The sequence below is a fragment of the Rana temporaria genome, chromosome 3, assembly GCF_905171775.1.
Source record: "Rana temporaria chromosome 3, aRanTem1.1, whole genome shotgun sequence".
In the NCBI taxonomy this organism is placed as follows: domain Eukaryota; kingdom Metazoa; phylum Chordata; class Amphibia; order Anura; family Ranidae; genus Rana; species Rana temporaria.
Window position 1 is genome coordinate 311,735,583 of NC_053491.1, and position 18,365 is coordinate 311,753,947.

General features: G+C 43.2%; 1 protein-coding gene across 1 annotated transcript in view; it reads left to right on the forward strand.

Annotated features, from left to right (window-relative positions):
- C1QTNF2 (C1q and TNF related 2) overlaps positions 1–18,365 on the forward strand; it is a 73,413-nt gene that overhangs the window by 44,896 nt on the left and 10,152 nt on the right. The window contains exon 2 of the mRNA XM_040344805.1: positions 14,693–14,950. Coding sequence (XP_040200739.1) covers positions 14,701–14,950 — 250 coding nt within the window. The 5' untranslated portion in view covers positions 14,693–14,700. The remainder of the gene's footprint in view (positions 1–14,692; positions 14,951–18,365) is intronic.

Genomic DNA, 18,365 nt, shown 5'->3' on the forward strand with positions numbered 1-18,365 from the left:
ACACTGGAGCGGTAAGGTGCAAACAGAAATCCTGGAAGCAGCATCTTTGGAGTGGTGAGGGAGCAGTGTGTATACCGCTCCTTCAACTTTCCAGCCCATTCAAATGAATCGGACAGTGCAGCTATACTGCCCACAAAACGTTAGTTAAATAAAATATATATGTTAAATATACTTACGCACGCATCTCGGTGGTGCTCCTCAAGAAAGACAAAGCCTCTGCATGGGGGTTGGGCCTACGGCAAGTTGAGGATGCTCCGCTTCGATCCGCAGACTTCTCTTCATTTACTTCTTTCTTGTACCGGTCGTGTAGGGATCTCCACCTGGTATAAACCTCCTTCTCTTCAATATATATTTCATTGTATAAATAGAAAAAATATATTGAAAAAAAAAACCCGCATATAGGCCGTACATTGAGAGAGATCTGCTCTCACCCCCCACCCAAGAAACTAGAGAATACACAAACCATTTGACCCCTTTCACTGACAGTGACATGAATACATAATCGGTCACAACAACAATTTGGTTTGTTTGCAGCATTGTCATTGACGCAGCGCTGTATTGCAAAAAAATGGCCTTGTCATTTAGGGGGTAAATCTTCATTAGTCTGGTTGTAAGGAAAGAGCTATGATGCATGTGTACCCTGATACATAAACATACATAAACATCAGAAATGTTACACTCACCTCGGTTATCTTGATCAGTTGCAGACATTTCGTCCCAGTTCGGTGTGACAAATTTGTATACTTCCTCCCACTTTGACCTCTTCAACACTCTGTCGGCATATCCAGGGCATTCTGGGTCCCATAACTCCAGTCGGGCATGCACCAGGGCTATAATGGCCTCGTGGGAGATGTCTCTGGCCACCATGCTGTCTTCTCCTCTTTCCTCTATCCCTAGTACTTTGTGTGTCATGTCCCAGGTATGCTAATGAATGATGATGTGCTTCTTGTTTTTTTTTTTTTCCCCAACGTTGCTATCCGCAGTTGACAATATGTGCATATAGCTGCGCTACATCGCACCTGGACGCATTCAATTCTATTTTTTCTATTCGCACCAAACCGCATGTAACAAAATCGCACGCAAACGCTGTGTGTGAATGGGGCCATAGGAAAACATTGTGTGCTTTTAGCTGCGGTAGAAATATAGAAAATCCGCAGCTAAAAGCACCATTCTATCCATCCATCCATCTGAAAGGGGCCTAAATGGTCTCTCAGTCTGGTTCAGTAGGAATCACAATCACGGGAAAGACTGCTGACCTGACAGTTGTGCAGAAAACCATCATTGACACCCTCCATAAGGAGGGAAAGCCTTAAAAGTTAATTGCAAAAGAAGTTGGATGTTCCCAAAGTGCTGTATCAAAGCACATCGATAGAAAGTTATGTGGAAGGGAAAAGTGTGGAAGAAAAAGTTGCACAAACAGTAGCAATGACCGCAGTCTGGAAAGAAGTGTCAGGAAAAGGCCATTCAAAAGTGTTGGGGACTCTCACAAGGAGTGGACTGAGGCTGGAGTCAGTGCATCAAGAGCCACCACACACAGACGGATCCTGGACATGGGCTTCAAATGTCATATTCCTCTTGTCAAGCCACTCCTAAACAACAAACAGCATCAGAAGCATCTTACCTGGGCTAAAGAAAAACAGACCTGGTCTGTTGCTCAGTGATCCAAAGTCCTCTTTTCTGATGAGAGCAAATTTTGCATCTTATTTGGAAACCAAGGACCCAGAGTATGGAGGAAGAATGGAGAGGCACACACTGCAAGATGCTTGAAGTCCAGTGTGAAGTTTCCACAGTCTGTGTTGATTTGGGGAGCCATGTCATCTGCTGGTGTTGGTCCACTGTGCTTCATTAAGTCCAGGGCCAACGCAGCCGTCTACCATGAGATTTTGGAGCACTTCATGCTTCCTTCCACAGACGAGTTCTATGGGGATGCTGACTTCATTTTCCATCAGGACTTGGCACCTATCCACACTGCCAAAAGCACCAAAACCTGGTTCAATGACCGTGGGATTACAGTGCTTGATAAATATATATATATATATATATATTATATATATATATATATATATATATATATATATATATATATATATATATATATACATATATAATGTTTGGGCTTTCTAAGTAATTGTCTAGCAAAAAACAAACAAACTGATTTTAACTTGTAAACACAAAGTCTAAAAAAGGGGCTTGGTCCTTAAGTAGTTAGAGACACTCCGGAGCACAGCAGTTTGTTTTGCCAGTGGTGGTGAAGAACGTTGATTTTACAGCACTTATACCGTGTACACGTGGTCGGAATTTCCGACAACAAATGTTCGATGTGAGCTTGTTGTCGGAAAATCAGACCGTACGTATGCTCCATCAGACATTTGCTGTCAGAATTTCCAACAAAAATTTGAGAGCTGGTTCTCAAATATTCCGGAAATTCCAACCACACAACTCAACATACAAAAATTCTACACATGCTCGGAATCAATTGACCCCCCCCCCCCCCCCAAAGCCTGAAGGACAGTAAACTAGCCCTTTATTTAAAAAGTTTGGCGACCCCAGCTTTAATGGTAATGTAATTACTTATTTAAACTTGTTTTGACAAAAAAGGTTACAGCACATTAGGAATTGTCCTCTTCACCAAAGAAAAAAAATAGATCAATTTGTAATCATTCAAGCAATAAATATTGTAATCAGCAAGCGGCATCATCAAGCAAATGTTGCAGTGTAAATTTCATTAAAGTGATACTAAACACACACTGTTTAATTTACATTTTCCTTTCTGTTTCTGTATGTGGAGGATAGCAAAAAACAAACAAACATTTAACCACTTGACAATTGGGCACATAAACCCCCTTAACCACTTAAGACCCGGACCATTATGCAGGTAAAGGACCTGGCAAGTTTTTGCGATTCGGCACTGCGTCGCTTTAACTGACAATCGCGTGGTCGTGCGATGTGGCTCCCAAACAAAATTGGCGTCCTTTTTTTCCCACAAATAGAGCTATCTTTTGATGGTATTTGATCACCTCTGCGGTTTTTATTTTTTGCGCTATAAACAAAAACAGAGCGACAATTTTGAAAAAAAATCAATATCGTTTACTTTTTGCTATAATAAATACCCCCAAAAAAGATATAAAAAAACATTTTTTTTTCTCAGTTTAGGCCGATACGTATTCTTCTACCTATTTTTGGTAAAAAAAATTGCAATAAGCGTTTATCGATTGGTTTGCGCAAAATTTATGGCGTTTACAAAACAGGGGATAGTTTAATGGCATTTTTATTAATATATATTTTTTTACTACTAATGGCTGCGATCAACGATTTTTTTTGTGACTGCGCCATTATGGCGGATACATCAGACAATTTTGACACATTTTTGGGACCATTGTCATTTTCACAGCAAAAAGTGCTATAAAAATGCATTGTTTACTGTGAAAATGACAATTGCAGTTTAGGAGTTAACCACTAAGGGGCGCTGTAGGGGTTATGTGTGACCTCATATGTGTTTCTCACTGTAGGGGGGCAGGGCTGGACGTCACTGATTGCCTTTCCCTATATCAGGGAACAGACGATCAGTGACACTGTGAAGAACGCCTCTACCCGTTCTTCAGCTCCTGGCGGCGATCGGGTCCACGGGTCCCGCGGGCATGGTCACAGAGCTTTAGACCGGGTCGCGGGCGCGCGCCCCACAGCTGGGCACTTAAAGGGGACGTACAGGTACGTGCCTGTGCCCAGCCATGCCATTCTGCCAATGTAAATGTGCAGGAGGCGGTCCTTAAAAGGAGTTATAAAGGAAAAAAATTTTGGCCTAAAATTAATGTCTGCAAGGTAGACAAACAGAATAGTGTAATGATTCTGTTAAAAAAACAGTAAATACCTATTAAACTCCTTCATCTATATCACCTTCGGCGTTCTAGTTTCTGTTCTCTCATTCACTTCCTGGTTTGCATCGCTCGTTCATGTAAGAACTACATTTCCCAGTATGAATTGCAGGATGCCCAGTAATTCACACCTCCTTGAAGTCTCTAAGACGTAGACAGCGTCCTGCCACACAGATGTAGTTACAGGAGGGGGTGAGCACGTTACTGACCACCGCAGTAAAGCCTCCCATCACGGTGGTCAGTAAAACCAGACAAGCAGGAAGTGAACAGAACAGAGAAGAAATAGAGCATTTTTTGAGCAAAAACTAACAATGAGGAAGTGAAAAGAGGAATGTCTGCAGGTAAAGGATGCTTATTATGAAAAAAAATGTTTTCCTTTACAAATCCCTTTAAGTGGTTAATAACCAGACCAATTTTCAGCTTTCGGTGCTCTCACATTTTGAATGACAATTACTCAGTCATGCAACTCTGTATCCATATCTCGTCCTTTTTTTCACACAAATAGAGCTTTCTTTTGGTGGTATTTGATCACCTCTGCGGTTTTAATTTTTTTCGCTATAAATGAAAAAAGAACATAAATTTTGTAAAAAAAAATATTTTTCTTAAATTTCTATTATAATTTCTATTATAAAATGTTGCGAAAAAGCAATTTTTCTTTATAATTTTGGCCAAAAATGTATACTGCTACATATCTTTGGTAAAAAAAAAAAAATTGTGGATATAATTTGTCTGGGTAAAAGTTATAGGGTCTACAAGCTATGCTGCCAATTACTGAAAATTGATCAATTTGATCACACCTGATGTACTGACAGCCTATTTCATTTCTTGAGACCCTAACAAGCCAGTAAAGTACAAATACCCCCCAAATTACCCCTTTTTGGAAAGTAGACATTCCAAGTTAGTTAGTAAGAGGCATAGTTCGTTTTTTGAAGTTGTAATTTTTTCCCACAATTCTTTTCAAAATTAAGATTTTTTTTATTTTTATTTTTTTTCACACCAAATTGTCATTATAACAGGTTATTTCTCTCACATGGCATGCACATTCCACAAATGACACCCAAAATATATTCTGCTGCTCATTCTGAGTATGGCGATACCACATGTGAGACTTTTACACAGCCAGGCCACATACAGAGAGGCCCAACACTGAAGTAGCAACTTTCTAGGAGCATAAATTACACAACTAATCTCTCAACCACCTATTACAATTTTGAAGGCCCTGGAGCACCAGGACAATGGAAACGCCCATAAAGTGACCCAATTTTGGAAAGCTAACACCCCAACGTATAATCTATGAGGCATAATGAGTCTTTTGAACGGTTCATTTTTTCCAGATGTTTTTGGAAAATGTGGGAAAAAAATGAAAACGCATTTTTTTTACACAAAGTTGTCCATTTATAGGATATTTCCAACACATAGCATGTACATAGCAAAAATTACACCCCAAAATATATTCTGCTGCTCCTCCCGAGTATGGCGATACCACATGTGTGAGACTTTTACACAGCCTGGCCACATACAGAGGCCCACCACTAAAGTAGCAACTTCAGGCGTTCTAGGAGCATAAATTACACAACTAATCTCTCAACCACCTATTACACTTTTAAAGGCCCTGGAGCACCATGACAATGGAAACGCGCACAAAGTGACCCCATTTTGGAAAGATAACACCCCAACGTATAATCTATGAGGCATAATGAGTCTTTTGAACGGTTCATTTTTTTCCAGATGTTTTTGGAAAATGTGGGAAAAAAATGAAAACGCATTTTTTTTTACACATAGTTGTCCATTTATAGGTAATTTCCAACACATAGCATGTACATAGCAAAAATTACACCCCAAAATATATTCTGCTGCTCCTTATGAGTATGACTATACCACATGTGTGAGACTTTTACACAACCTGGCCACATACAGAGGCCCAACACTGAAGAAGCAACTTCAGGCGTTCTAGGAGCATAAATTACACATCCAATTTCCTTACAATCTATCACATTTTTGAAGGCCCTTCATATTTCTAAACACAGCATGTACATACCAAGAATTACACCCTAAAATACATTCTGCTGAGTAATGGGTACAAAAAAAAGATTACCTGTGGTTTTAGTAGTGCAATTGTCCACAGGAGGAGAGACAGGCAGCAGGCAGGGACGTGGTCAGCGACAGTGAATGGAATTGTCCAGGCAGCAGGCAGGAATATTGTCCATAGTCAGTACAGGCAGGGATACTGTCCATATACAGTCCAGGGCCAGTGCAAGTAGAAACATTGCCAGCAGTGCCAAAATATTGGTCCTGGTAATAAGCAGGTACATGGTCCAAGTAGCAGGCCAGGAAAGAATGGGGACAGGGGTAGAGGCTTCTCCCACCCAAATCTCTTTGAAGCCTCCGAGTCTCCAGACCCTAATCCAGAAATGAGAAAACTAAAAAAATGTGTTTTCTTCATCCAGAAAAACAATTCTGGAGCCCATCACATATGTGAAACCCCTGTGTTCCCACTAGCATAGCAGGGTAAAAGATCAATCTAAGAGGCAGGCAAAAAACATGGTCAAACAGTCCAGGGTCAGTTCCAGAGCAGGCAGAGTTGGGAACAGTTAAGCGTTAGGCAGAAGCGTGGTCGTATAACAGGCTAGGGTCAGTTCCGGAGAAGGCAGAGGTATGTTTAGCGTTAGGCAAAAGCGTGGTCGTATAACAGGCCAGGGTCGGTTCCGGAGAAGGCAGAGGTACAGTGCAGTGGCATAAGGGGTGTGAAGGAAAATGACAGGAAATGAGAACTACGTTTACCATACTTCCCTAAGAATGTTGGGAAGTATGGTAACAGCAGAAACCTACACCTATACAGAGGCCTGGTTGGGAAGGACAATCGAGACAATAATACACAGTGTCTTTTCTGACTCCTCCTCTGGAGCACACACAGCATTATTTTTTTACGTCTGTAGCCTCTTTCACGGGAGGGGGTTTTCTCAGGAAAGTGGTGTTCGTGGAGTCTGCTCACGGGATCAGATCGAATATTTTCTGGTGGGCTTTCAGGGTACAAAAGGGCGGTGATAAAATCTTCTTGGTAGTGCAGATAGGATACAGGGTTTTCGTAAGATTTTTTGTAAATAACATAAGTGTTATACATGACCAAAGTGAAAAAATAAATGGACATTTTTTTATACCAGTGGCGGGATTTTCTTGTGGGAAGGTAGGGTTCAATCATCTGATCGTTGAAGTCCACTCCCCCCATAAACAAATTGTAATCATAGACACAAGATGGTTTTTGGTTTGGGCTTTTTCTTTTGGGGACTTCCACGTAGGTGTCGTTGTGGACCGTTGTAAGCATGTAGACGTTTCGTCTGTCACTTGACAGCCAATAGCTCCTGGTTCCTCAATGATGCCGTCTCCCCTCGTCGTAGCTTTTCATTTAACCAATTTTTTTAGGGAGAAAATGCTCAGCATAGAAAATGTCTGAAAACTGAGCATTTGCAGTGTTACCACCACAGCTGCAAAATCCTTAGTTGAATTGGGGGCATGAATAGAAGGTGGAGATAGAGAGCAGCAGGGTCAACCAGGTTTTTTCACAATACAGAAAATGAATCCCATTGTGATTGAGTGAGTACAAACAGCATGTAATTGCATTTATTGATAGTTTTTTACTTTCAATACATTTTTATTGAGAATTCAAATAGGGTTACAATATCTCTTTAAACACCATAAGCAACAAATGCCCCAAGGGGCCAATCATTTCAGTTCGAGAGTACAACAGAAAGTCACTATATAAAGCTTAATAAATAAATAAATAAATAAAAGGGGGTAGATCTCGAATAGGGCTGCTTGCGTATCATTTCATGAGCGATACAGTACTGATCAAGCAGGTGTTTGGTAATAGAACCCTTAAAAAGAAAAAAGGGGATCGGGTCTAAGGGAAATCCGGAGCCCACTCCCCCAGCACCCCACTTGGGATCCTGCTGTGCCAATGGGTAGGCCCCCAATCCCCCCGCAGACTCGCATCACTCTCACCAATGCGGTAAAGACAGAAAATTCCCTGCGGGTAACTTGAGGAATACCCCCCCTAAAAGGAGAAAAATATAACAGAAAATAAATACAGGACATCCATAGACATCGGAGAACCACAACCCTACGTAGAATGCTGACTCAAGTATTTAAGAAAACAATAAATAGAGATAGTAGAAGAAGTAAGGAAAGAAGGAAAAGTGAAAAAGAAGAAGAAGGGGAGAAGGATAAGGTTAGGATGATAAAAGTAATGCCTAACTTTAAATAAGAGCATGGTTATAACTATTCAGGATCAGGTGAAAGGTGAATGCCAACAAAATCAGCCCAGGGAGCCCATGTTTCAAGAAATACCTCGGAAGAATTCGCTAGTATGCTTGACAATTTTTCTTGAATCATGATCCAAGAGATTTTGTGTTTAACCACTGAGATGAGCAGCCTTGGCTGTTTCCAAGATTTGGCAATGGCTATCTTGGAGCCTAGTAAAATGAAGTGGACCAGCTTTTGTGAGGACCTTGGAAGCAGAGGGATGTTAGCATTCAATAAAGCAACATTGGGAGTCCTAGGAATCCTGTATCCTGTTATTTTGTAGATCATATTGAATATATTCCTCCAGAAGGAGCGGATCCTAGGGCATTCCCACCAAATATGGGCCATGGTACCCCTAAGCTGGCATCCCCTAAAGCAAAGAGGATCAGCTGTAGGAAACATGGAGGCCAGTCTGGATGGAGTCAGGTACCATCTTGTAATAACCTTGACGCTTGCCTCCATTAAGGAGACGCCCTGTATACCCCTAAAAGATCTGAAGGCAGCTTTGTGCCAATTCTCCAGGCTAATGCTACATTGGAAGTCGGACTCCCAAGCAATCATATAAGATGTTTTAACTGTTGGGTGAGTGAGGGCCGAGTAGATCAGCGAGATGCCTCCTCTCCCCGCTACGGCTTGTCCGCACCAGATTTCATATGAAGTGAAGTCAGGGGGTAGGGGCTTGGAGTTCCAGATACTATGTAGAAATTGCGAGATTTGTTTGAAGTGGACCCTCTCTGAGTCAGGAAGTTTAAGAGTGTGAATACAGTAGTTTAGGGAGATGGGCCCACTAGAGGTAAAATACTGTCCTATCCGATACAGCCCCTTGTCCATCCACCACTTAAAGTCTGTGGATTGTAGTCCTGGCGGGAAGTCAGGGTTATTAAAAATATGAGCTAAAGGTCGGGCAGAAGATGTTAAGCAGGTGTTATGTCTAAGGCGATCCCACAGGGCGAAAGACTGAGACAGCACTGGGGAGAGGATCAATGGGCGGGATTTAACAGGGGACCATAGTAGACGATCTAGGGGAATATTGGGGATAGCTTGCTTCTCAATATCCACCCAGTCTGGTAGATTGTGTTTGGCATAAATAGTGGAAAATTGTGCCAATCTTGCCGAGAGGTAATAATTGTGGAGATCTGGGAGTCCCAGTGCCCCCTTGTTCCTATGGCGAAAAAGCGTGTCTTGTGGTACTCGATATCCTGATGAACCCCAAACAAATTTAAGCACTTTACTTTGCATAGATTTCAGGTGGTTCCTCTATTGGAATTGGTAAGGAGCAAAATAAATACAGTAGTCTAGGAAACAGCGTCATTTTAACTGAGTTAATCCTACCCAACCAAGAGAGGAAAAATTTAGACCATGTACTGAGATCGGCCTCTAGTTTTTTATAAATAGGGGGGTAATTGAGTTCATAAAGAGTTTCTGTCTTGGCTGCTAAGGTGATACCTAGGTACTGGATAGAGGAGTCACTCCATTTAAATTCAAAAGATTGTTTAAGGTCTAAAACTAGTTGAGGGGGTAGGGATATGTTAAGTGCCTTAGATTTGGAGAAGTTGACCGACAGACCTGAAATTTTAGAAAAGTCCTCAAGAGTGCGGCATAAATTGGGAAGGGTGGTCATAGGGGTAGTTAAGAAAAAGAGGATGTCGTCCGCGAAAAGGGCACATTTGTGGGTTTGATCCCCACAATGAACTCCCGAAATATTAGGATTCAGTCGTATAGCTATTGCCAGGGTCTCAATGGCAATGGCAAAAATTAGAGGGGACAAAGGACAGCCCTGTCTAGTTCCTCTTCCAATTGTAATAGGTTTGGAGTAATGTCCTTTAATCCTGACGAGAGCCGTAGGATTAGCATACAGGGCCCCGACCAAACCCAGGAACTTAGACCCAAATCCCCACTTAGTCAGTATGGTAAATATATAGGGCCAGGACACTGAGTCAAAGGCCTTCTGGAGGTCCAGTGACAGTAAGAAACCCTTTTGGGGAGGTCCTCCCGGCCAATTGGTTTGCAAAATAGACACTAGGTCAACTGCTCGTCTAATTTGGTCCGGGCCCTGCCTGCCAGGAATAAAGCCTACTTGGTCTCTGTGAACATAATGCCCTATGAACCCTGCTAATCTATTGGCTAGGATTTTAGTTAGGACCTTGAGGTCATTATTTATAAGGGAAATGGGACGATAGTTGTTGACATCTTCTGGGTTTTTGTCCGGTTTGGGAATTACTGTGATGAAGGCCGTGTTTATCAGGGAGTCGAAAGGATCGCCTAAGGCTTTGGAATTATAAAACCTGGCTAAATGTGGTGATAAAATATCCACAAAAGATTTGTAGTATGGGACAGAGAGTCCATCCGGCCCTGGAGCTGACCCAGAACGGAGACCCTTAATTACATCCATCACCTCTTCCGCTGTGATTGGGGAATCCATTATCTCTTTGTGGGTTTTTGAAAGGGAAGGGATAGGGAGGCCCTCAAAAAATTGAGATGTCATTTCAGTAGAGGGAAGGGTGGGAGATTCGTAGAGGCGCGAGTAGAAGTTATAGAAAGCCTCCAGTATTTTGGATGGGTTGGTTGTAGGAGGTTGCCCCCCCTATTTTAATTTTGGGCATGGAAAGGAGCTTGGGTTTTGGAGTTAGTTTGGACTCTAGAAGGGGACCAATTCTGTCTGACTGGGTGTGGAATTTATGTTTACTCCATTGGATAGCTTTCTCTGCCCGGGTCGTAAGGGCAAGATTAAGAGCTAGTCTAGCATTATCAAGTTGGGTCGTGGAGGTTTCCCAGAAGGGTTTGTTTCATGCAGAGCCTTCAGGGAAATATATTCAGCTTCCAATTTATCTATTTCAGCTTTCCTTTCACGCTTTGCCTGCGTGGAGATCTGAATGAACTTTCCCCTGACAAAAGCCTTGTGAGCAGCCCAAAGCGTTTCATCAGAGACTTCCCCTGTATCATTAAGTTTAAAGTATTCCCTCAAGGCTTTGTCTATTTCCGCGACTCTGGCCGGATTAGAAAGTAGAGATTCATTCAGTCTCCAATACGTGCGGGATCCCTCCCGGAACCCCAACCGAAGAGAAATGATTACCAAAGAATGGTCAGACAGTGCCGAGTCCCTTATAGAGGCCGAGATGACAGCCGGGAGGATGGTAGAGGGAGTGAGAATATGGTCTATGAGAGCATACGTGAGGTGTGGATGAGAGAAATGAGTGTAATCTTTTAGAGGGGTTGAGTTCCCTCCATGTGTCAGCTAGGCCATAGTCATAAAGAAGTTTAGCAATTTTAAGACTCTCCCTAGTGGGACGAATCGTTTGAGACCCAGGTGGTTTAGTTTTGTCTAATCCCTGATTCAGGGCCATGTTAGAAGGCACCGTAGTTTTCGGAGGGGACTCTAAGTCCGGGGAAAGGGTGTCAATCATTGATTTGAAGAATTTGGCCTGTCCCCTGTTGGGAGTATAATATGACACCAACGAGAACAGTTGATCCCCTATCTTACCCTTAACCAGTAAAAACCGCCCATCAGGATCAGTAGTATCAGAGATTTTGGTGAAAGCACATTTCTTGGAGAACAGTATTGCCACCCCTTTGGTTTTGTTTATGCTGCTGGCCAAGTAGAATTGAGGGAAGTTCGAGTAGAGAAAAGTGGGGCTATATCGGATAGGAAAATGTGTCTCCTGTAACATAATAATATCTAGGTGAAGAGATTTGTAGTGGTCCATCACTTTTCTCCTTTTAATTGGAGAGTTCATACCCTGTATATTATGGGAGGCGATGCGGAGATTAGGGTCTATCGTGTTAGCCATGGAGGAGAGAGTTGGCACCCCGGTAAAGACAGCCCCCACTCACCCGATGCAGTCCCGGATCCCGGGACAGTCCGAAATCCAAGGCAGTCGGATCCATGGTGCTTTTACCCCTAGAGAGGGATCGATGCGTTAAGGGACCTAAGAACATAAAAGAGGTTAGGCATATTTGTGAGCAATACGGCATTGTAGGGCGTGGTGTGGGAGGACAGAAAAGGAAAGAAGCAAACAGGTCTCCCTGAAGAGGAAAAAGGAGTGCTAGGGGGGAGAGACCCCAGTCACTCAAAAAGTTTAAACCATTTTCAGTTCCCCCTAAGAAGGAGCGAACTGTCCATCCCTCGGAGATCATAAGTTGTCCGAAGGATGGATGGAGGCGCATTGAAACCAGGCCGGAACCGGGTGCCCAAAAGATATAATATTGAACTAAAATACGATGCTAATAGTACACGGCATTAACAGAGAAATCTATGGAGATATGTATGGCCCCCAGAGATCACCATCGACGCCCGCCACCCCACATAGTGGGGTAGAGGGAGCCCACCGCGATCCCCAAGGAACCCTGGTGACATAACAACGTCACTCCCCTAGAAGTATACAGTCAAGTACAAAAATAAAAGGAGTGAACTTCTAGTCATCAGAAAACAAAAACATTTTGCATAGCGAAAACCGAAGAAGCGACAGGTCCATGCAATTCAAGGTGAATTTCAAAAAATGAGAGAGAGATGAAGGAAAAAGAACATCAAAAAGATGGAATCCAGTCATAGAAATAAACAAGTCGGCTCTCTCAGACCATCTAGGGTCAAGTACCAAGGTACTTAGAAAAATTTAGAAGAAGCAGGTGAGTCTTATCCTCAGGTGGCTTCACCGTCTCTGGCTTTCTTGTTCTTGTTCTTCATCCACAGGGGAGAAGGTGGACTGGTGGGAACAGCACGTTTATTGGACCCATGGCCAGCATTAGAAGTGTCCATATCAGCTTAGTGTGAAATGAGCTTCAGGCGAAGAAACAAATTCTCCCCTTCCGTCAGTGAGGAGAAGGCATAAGGTTTACCATTAAATGTAAACTTGACCGCAAATGGAAAGGCCCACTTATATTTGATCGCTTTTTGGGTCAGAGCCAAAAGCAGAGGCTTTAGAGATCTCCGTTTCTGTATGGTGGAGGGTGATAGGTCTGCATAAAGTTGTACCTGATGTCCCTGGAACATTATGACCTGTGTAGATCTTGCTTGCCTCATGATTTCTTCTTTAACTGAGTAATGATGTGGCTTTACAATGATGTCCCTAGGAGAGCCGTCTTTCCTGGGGGGCCCCAGAGCCCTATGAGCCCTGTCCAGTTCCAAATGCTGAATGGAAATGTTAGGAAGGAGATTTATAAGCAGATCTTGCACTGCCTCAGGGACGTTGAGAACAGTCTCGGGGAGTCCCCGGATTCTAATATTCGCCCTCCTTGATCTGTTCTCGAGGTTGTCAATACGGGACATAGCCACATCCAATTGATCCTGAAGTGTCTGTATATGTCCATAATTCTGAGATGTTGCAGAAATTGTTTCCTCCATCTTATGCTCAATAGCCTCAATCCTGGAACCCAGGGAGTGAAAGTCTGCCTTTAAGTCACCTGTGATTTTTGCTGCTGTTTGTGACAATCCTTTGTCCAGCAAAGCTGAAAATTTGAGAAACAGCTCATCCATCATACTAGTGGAGCCCCCTGAAAGTGCGTCATGGCAGAGGACACTCTGTGGTAATGGCGCTCCAGCATCCTGTGGTGAGGGAGACAATTCTGCCATAAGGAGGGTAGTAAATGAGCCATCTGCTCCATAGGGCCGAAGGCTACCCTGTGAGGGATGAGCAAATGTGCCAGGGGTGACTTTTTGAGGGGCCAGTGATGGCTCTGGCCTGCATGCTCCTAGGTCACTCAGGCTGTGCTGTTGTACCTAAGGTAACTGCTTGGTGGCCATCTTGGAATCACCTCACGATTCACAAGCTGTCTGCTGCGGCTTCACTTCATTGATTTGCGGCGGACCAGAACGGATCAGCTCGTTCCCTGTGTCCGGAGGAGTTCGCCTGTGCTCACTAATTCGGTCCTGGTTGTACCAGGCTACGGGCGCCGCGGTGTCAGCCTGGAGCGGAGCTCACGGCACAGGCATCCGTCACCGCCGCCTGCGCATGCGCACTCTTATTGATAGTTTTTTATGATGTGGATTTAGTGGTAACTTAAGCTCAATGAAGCTAGAGCCAGGGGCATGTGTTTTGATAGCTGAATAGTGACTTGATCTTATATCCATTTCCCTTTAAAGGGTACCGTATTAGTAAGATTTTGTCTATGCTATTGGCAATATCCCCTCTAGACTTATGGTGGCATCTGCATCTATCCATAGAATTTGATGTTGGCACAAAACAAGCTTTCTCTTGCAGGTTGACAATAGTACCCATAACCAAGTCTCTTGCACCCTCCCAACAGGAACTGATGATAGCAGTACCCTTGCCTTGGAAAGGTTACAGTACCAGTATATTGCTCTTAAATGATAACATGGCAGCTCTCCCTCAGATAACTTTTTGTCAGACCTGTTAAGCAACCAATTTCTCCCATTGATACCCACTGACATGCCTCTAAATGTTCCCTCACAGGCAATGAAATTGTATCTATTGAGCCACGTTAATTACCCCTCTTGCAGTCTTCCCTTGGCTGCATTAATTTCCAGGTTTTAACCAGTATTCTCTTTTTCTCTCATTACATCATAGGTTGAGAAATGATTTCACTCATGGTTCTGATTTGGGTTTTTCCATGTGTAGCCAATAACCTGCTCACCAGTTCTGCAAAAGGGGATTTACGTTATTCCAAAGGCAACTCTGAGCTTCTCTGCAGCATGCCAGGACCCCCTGGACCACCTGGAGTTCCAGGTCATCCTGGATCCACAGGTACTATTGGAAGAATGGGCTTTCCAGGCAAAGATGGCAAAGATGGAAAGGATGGAGACAAAGGAGAAAAAGGAGATGATGGTATGCCAATAAAATGTCTACTTTATTTATTCTTGACCATTATATATGGAATAAATACTGCGCTGGTCTAAATGTACTAATAATAGTGATGTGATGTCAAATATTATAATTACAAGTTAGCTGCCGCAGCAAAAATATGTCAGATAAACATAATGTGAAAATTAAAAAGTAGTAAGCTGCGCTGCTCGTAGAAATAAAACAATGTGAACAAAATTGCATAACCAGCCAATTTGTGACATAAAGTCTAGTTCACAAATATGTATACAAAAAATAGTGTACTCAATGTGCATATAGTACAAAAAAGAATGAAAAAGTGCAAAATAAAGTGAATAGATAGTCCAAAAGGTCGTGACATTCACAGCTGCAACTCCTGTGGATATCCCAGATGAATTACAGATGCACCCAAAATGTGTTAAAGACAGTCCGGGGAGCAGTGTCAGACAGCGGAAGGCAAGGCACCTCCACCTTTAATAAAAGATCTGCTTAACGACTCCCATGGATCTCTAAAGATCAATTGCGCATGTGGCTCTATGCCAAGCTCTTTGTTACAGCTCCTCTGATGTACTTCTCCACATAAGAAAAACACTTGATGGTGACTTGCCAGGTCTCCCCGCACAGATTCAAACCCGGGAGTGAAACAAAATTGCCAACATAAAGCAGTATTGTACGGTAAAACAATTTAATAGCATTGAAACAAAGCTGCACTCACATGTCCATTGATAAAAAAGTAGCGTTTGTAGTTTGTGTAAAGCCGGCCGGCTCAAATATTCCGCCCGTTCTTCCGGATGGTCGTTGGTAAACAGTGGTGACGTCAGCGTGCTGACTCGCCACTAATTATGCAATTTCAGCATCCATTGGACCGCCCAGTCCTGACATCTGGGGATCGTGGACGCGAATCCGCCATCTTTAAAAGGGGATCCTTGCCCTAAATGTGTCTAACTATAAAAAAAATTGTTCTGGGCTAGTGCTACTTAATCCTAAAAAAATTCAATCAAAAAGAGACAACACCAGCGCTTAACATTAAGGCAAAAAGAAACGAAAACAGGAAAAGGCTAAAAATTATGTAGACTTGACAGACGGATCTGAATAAATCGATAGTCTGTCTGTACTACAAAACCCCTCCATAATATCGCACATTAGGACACGCATAATTATAAATGGCGCCTAACAAAAAGCACTCATTCTAATATCAATACTACACGTTAATTGAATGCATCACAATTGTCCATTTGATCCAGCATTGAATTCAACACTTCTTCATGTTTTTTTGTTGTTTCTTGAAGATCCACAACCGCCTGTCTGGTATCCTCCTGGTCCATCTCCCACTCTTCCACTCTGTTCCCCAGGGCTCCCACTTCTTCTCTGATCTCCTCCACCGCCTGTTTACAGGAAGACTCTACAGCATTTATAAGTTGCATTATGTCGTTTTTTGTTGGTAGGGCCTTTATATGTTCTCTTAAGTCCCAGTCCAATTTCAACTCTGTTTGCCCATTAGTTGTTTCTGTGGTGGTGTCCTTATTATTTCGGCCTTCTTCCTGAAGATTGGTGGGGCTCGGACTTTCCCCTGTCTGTTCTTCTTCTGGGGTAACTGCCCCCCGGTCGCTGAACCCAGTGACCTCTCCTGCACCCCTTGAGTCTACTCCAGGTGTTCTACTACTTTGCTTAAAGTTTAAAGGGGATTGTCCTCGGCCTGGTGTTGTATTACCTCTCCCTAGTCCGCCCCCTCCACGTCCCTGGACTAGGGGGTCCTGTCCTGCCACTTTTACTCCACTTTTTGGATCTGGGGAGCCCTGCTTCAATCCCTCCTGCCCCAATGTGTTCTTTATTTTGCTGCCTTGATCCATATTTGGTGTAGTTAGATAGGCTCTGAGCCCGATCACCTGGCTCTTCCCACTACCTGATAGTTGCTTAGCCGCCCGACGACGTGTGGACATTCCGCTGGTGTCCCCTATTTTCACCTGCATTCAAATGTGTATACACGTGTCAGTTTATATTTGTGTATATTTTAAAGGACCCGACTATTTCCAATTTTTATAGGTGCATCAGCCAGTCTCTTCATCCACAAAGGAGGGGAGGAGGGACCAAAAAAAAAAAAATGGACCCAATAATAGTTCATACAAATGTATAGGTGCGCCAACCTGCCAGTCTAAAAAAAAAAAAAAAAAAAGGCCAGGGCGGAAGGAAGGAACACTTCGGTATGTGCCTATATCACCTTCACATGCACATATACTGTCAGTCCCTTTAACAGAGTTAATTCTATTATTTCATGTTTTGGGTTTAGGCTTTCACTTGTGAATCCTATGGTCACAGACCCATCTTCGATATATGCACTTGATTATGCAGATCCCATGCATCCAAGATTTCTTTTTTTTCCCCTCTTTTTTTTTAGCGTAGGCAAAATATACGCATTAGGGGCCTACCAGAAATAGAGCAACGGAACGAACTTCAATCATTAGTCACCAGGCTATTCCGGTTAATTCTGGGGACATCTGCTCCCGAAATGATCGAAATAGATAGAGTACATCGGGCGCTTTTTCCAGCGCCTCAGGGTACAGAAAGACCAAGGGATGTAATTTGTAAAATGCACAGATACCCGGTAAAGGAAGCAATTATGAGAGCAGCACGAGAGGGAGCAGGATTGGAATTTGAGGGGGGTCAAATCGCTCTATTTCCAGATATATCACGTAGAACACTCATGCAGCGAAGAACTATTAAGCCTCTGTTGGAAGCGTTAAGAGCGGTTGATGTGAGATATCGTTGGGGGTACCCTTTCAAGGTCACAGCAACAAGAAATGGGAAGACAGCATCACTCCAAAACAAAGACGACCTACAACATTTTTTAGATGTATTGGAACTACCACAGGTGGACTTTCCAGATTGGAGATTAAAAAACCAGGGGTCAACCATGCAAAGACAAGGAAGGTGGCAGCAAGTGCCGGGTGGGGACAAATAGGGAAGGCAAAGGGAAATATTGGAAATGTATTCTGATGGGAGGGGGGGGGGATTGGTGTCTTGGTTCTAATATAGGTGCCAATCTGAGAGGGGGGGAGAGGGAGGGGGGGAGACGGGAGAGGGGGGACTAGTGGTGTGTTTTTTTAAGGGGTTGTTTTATTTTTTCCCCCTGTGTTTCCCCCGTTATCCTCTCCCCTCCCCCCACCTTCCCTTTTTTTTTCTTTTCTCTCCTTCCCGGGGAAATTGGTTGGATATCTCTGAGGTAAATATTTAAAACTTAAGTAAAATGTAAAGGTAAAATAAAATGTAGAAGGTCAATATAGTTAAAGGATAAAATGTATGGGATTAATAGAAGGGGAAGCTTGGGGAGTGGGAGGGGACCACTATATGTCGGTGGGAGAATTCTTCCCCCGTTAGGTAGGTCCCGAGGTAAGGGACTTGGTTCTCCGTTAGGGAGTGGAGG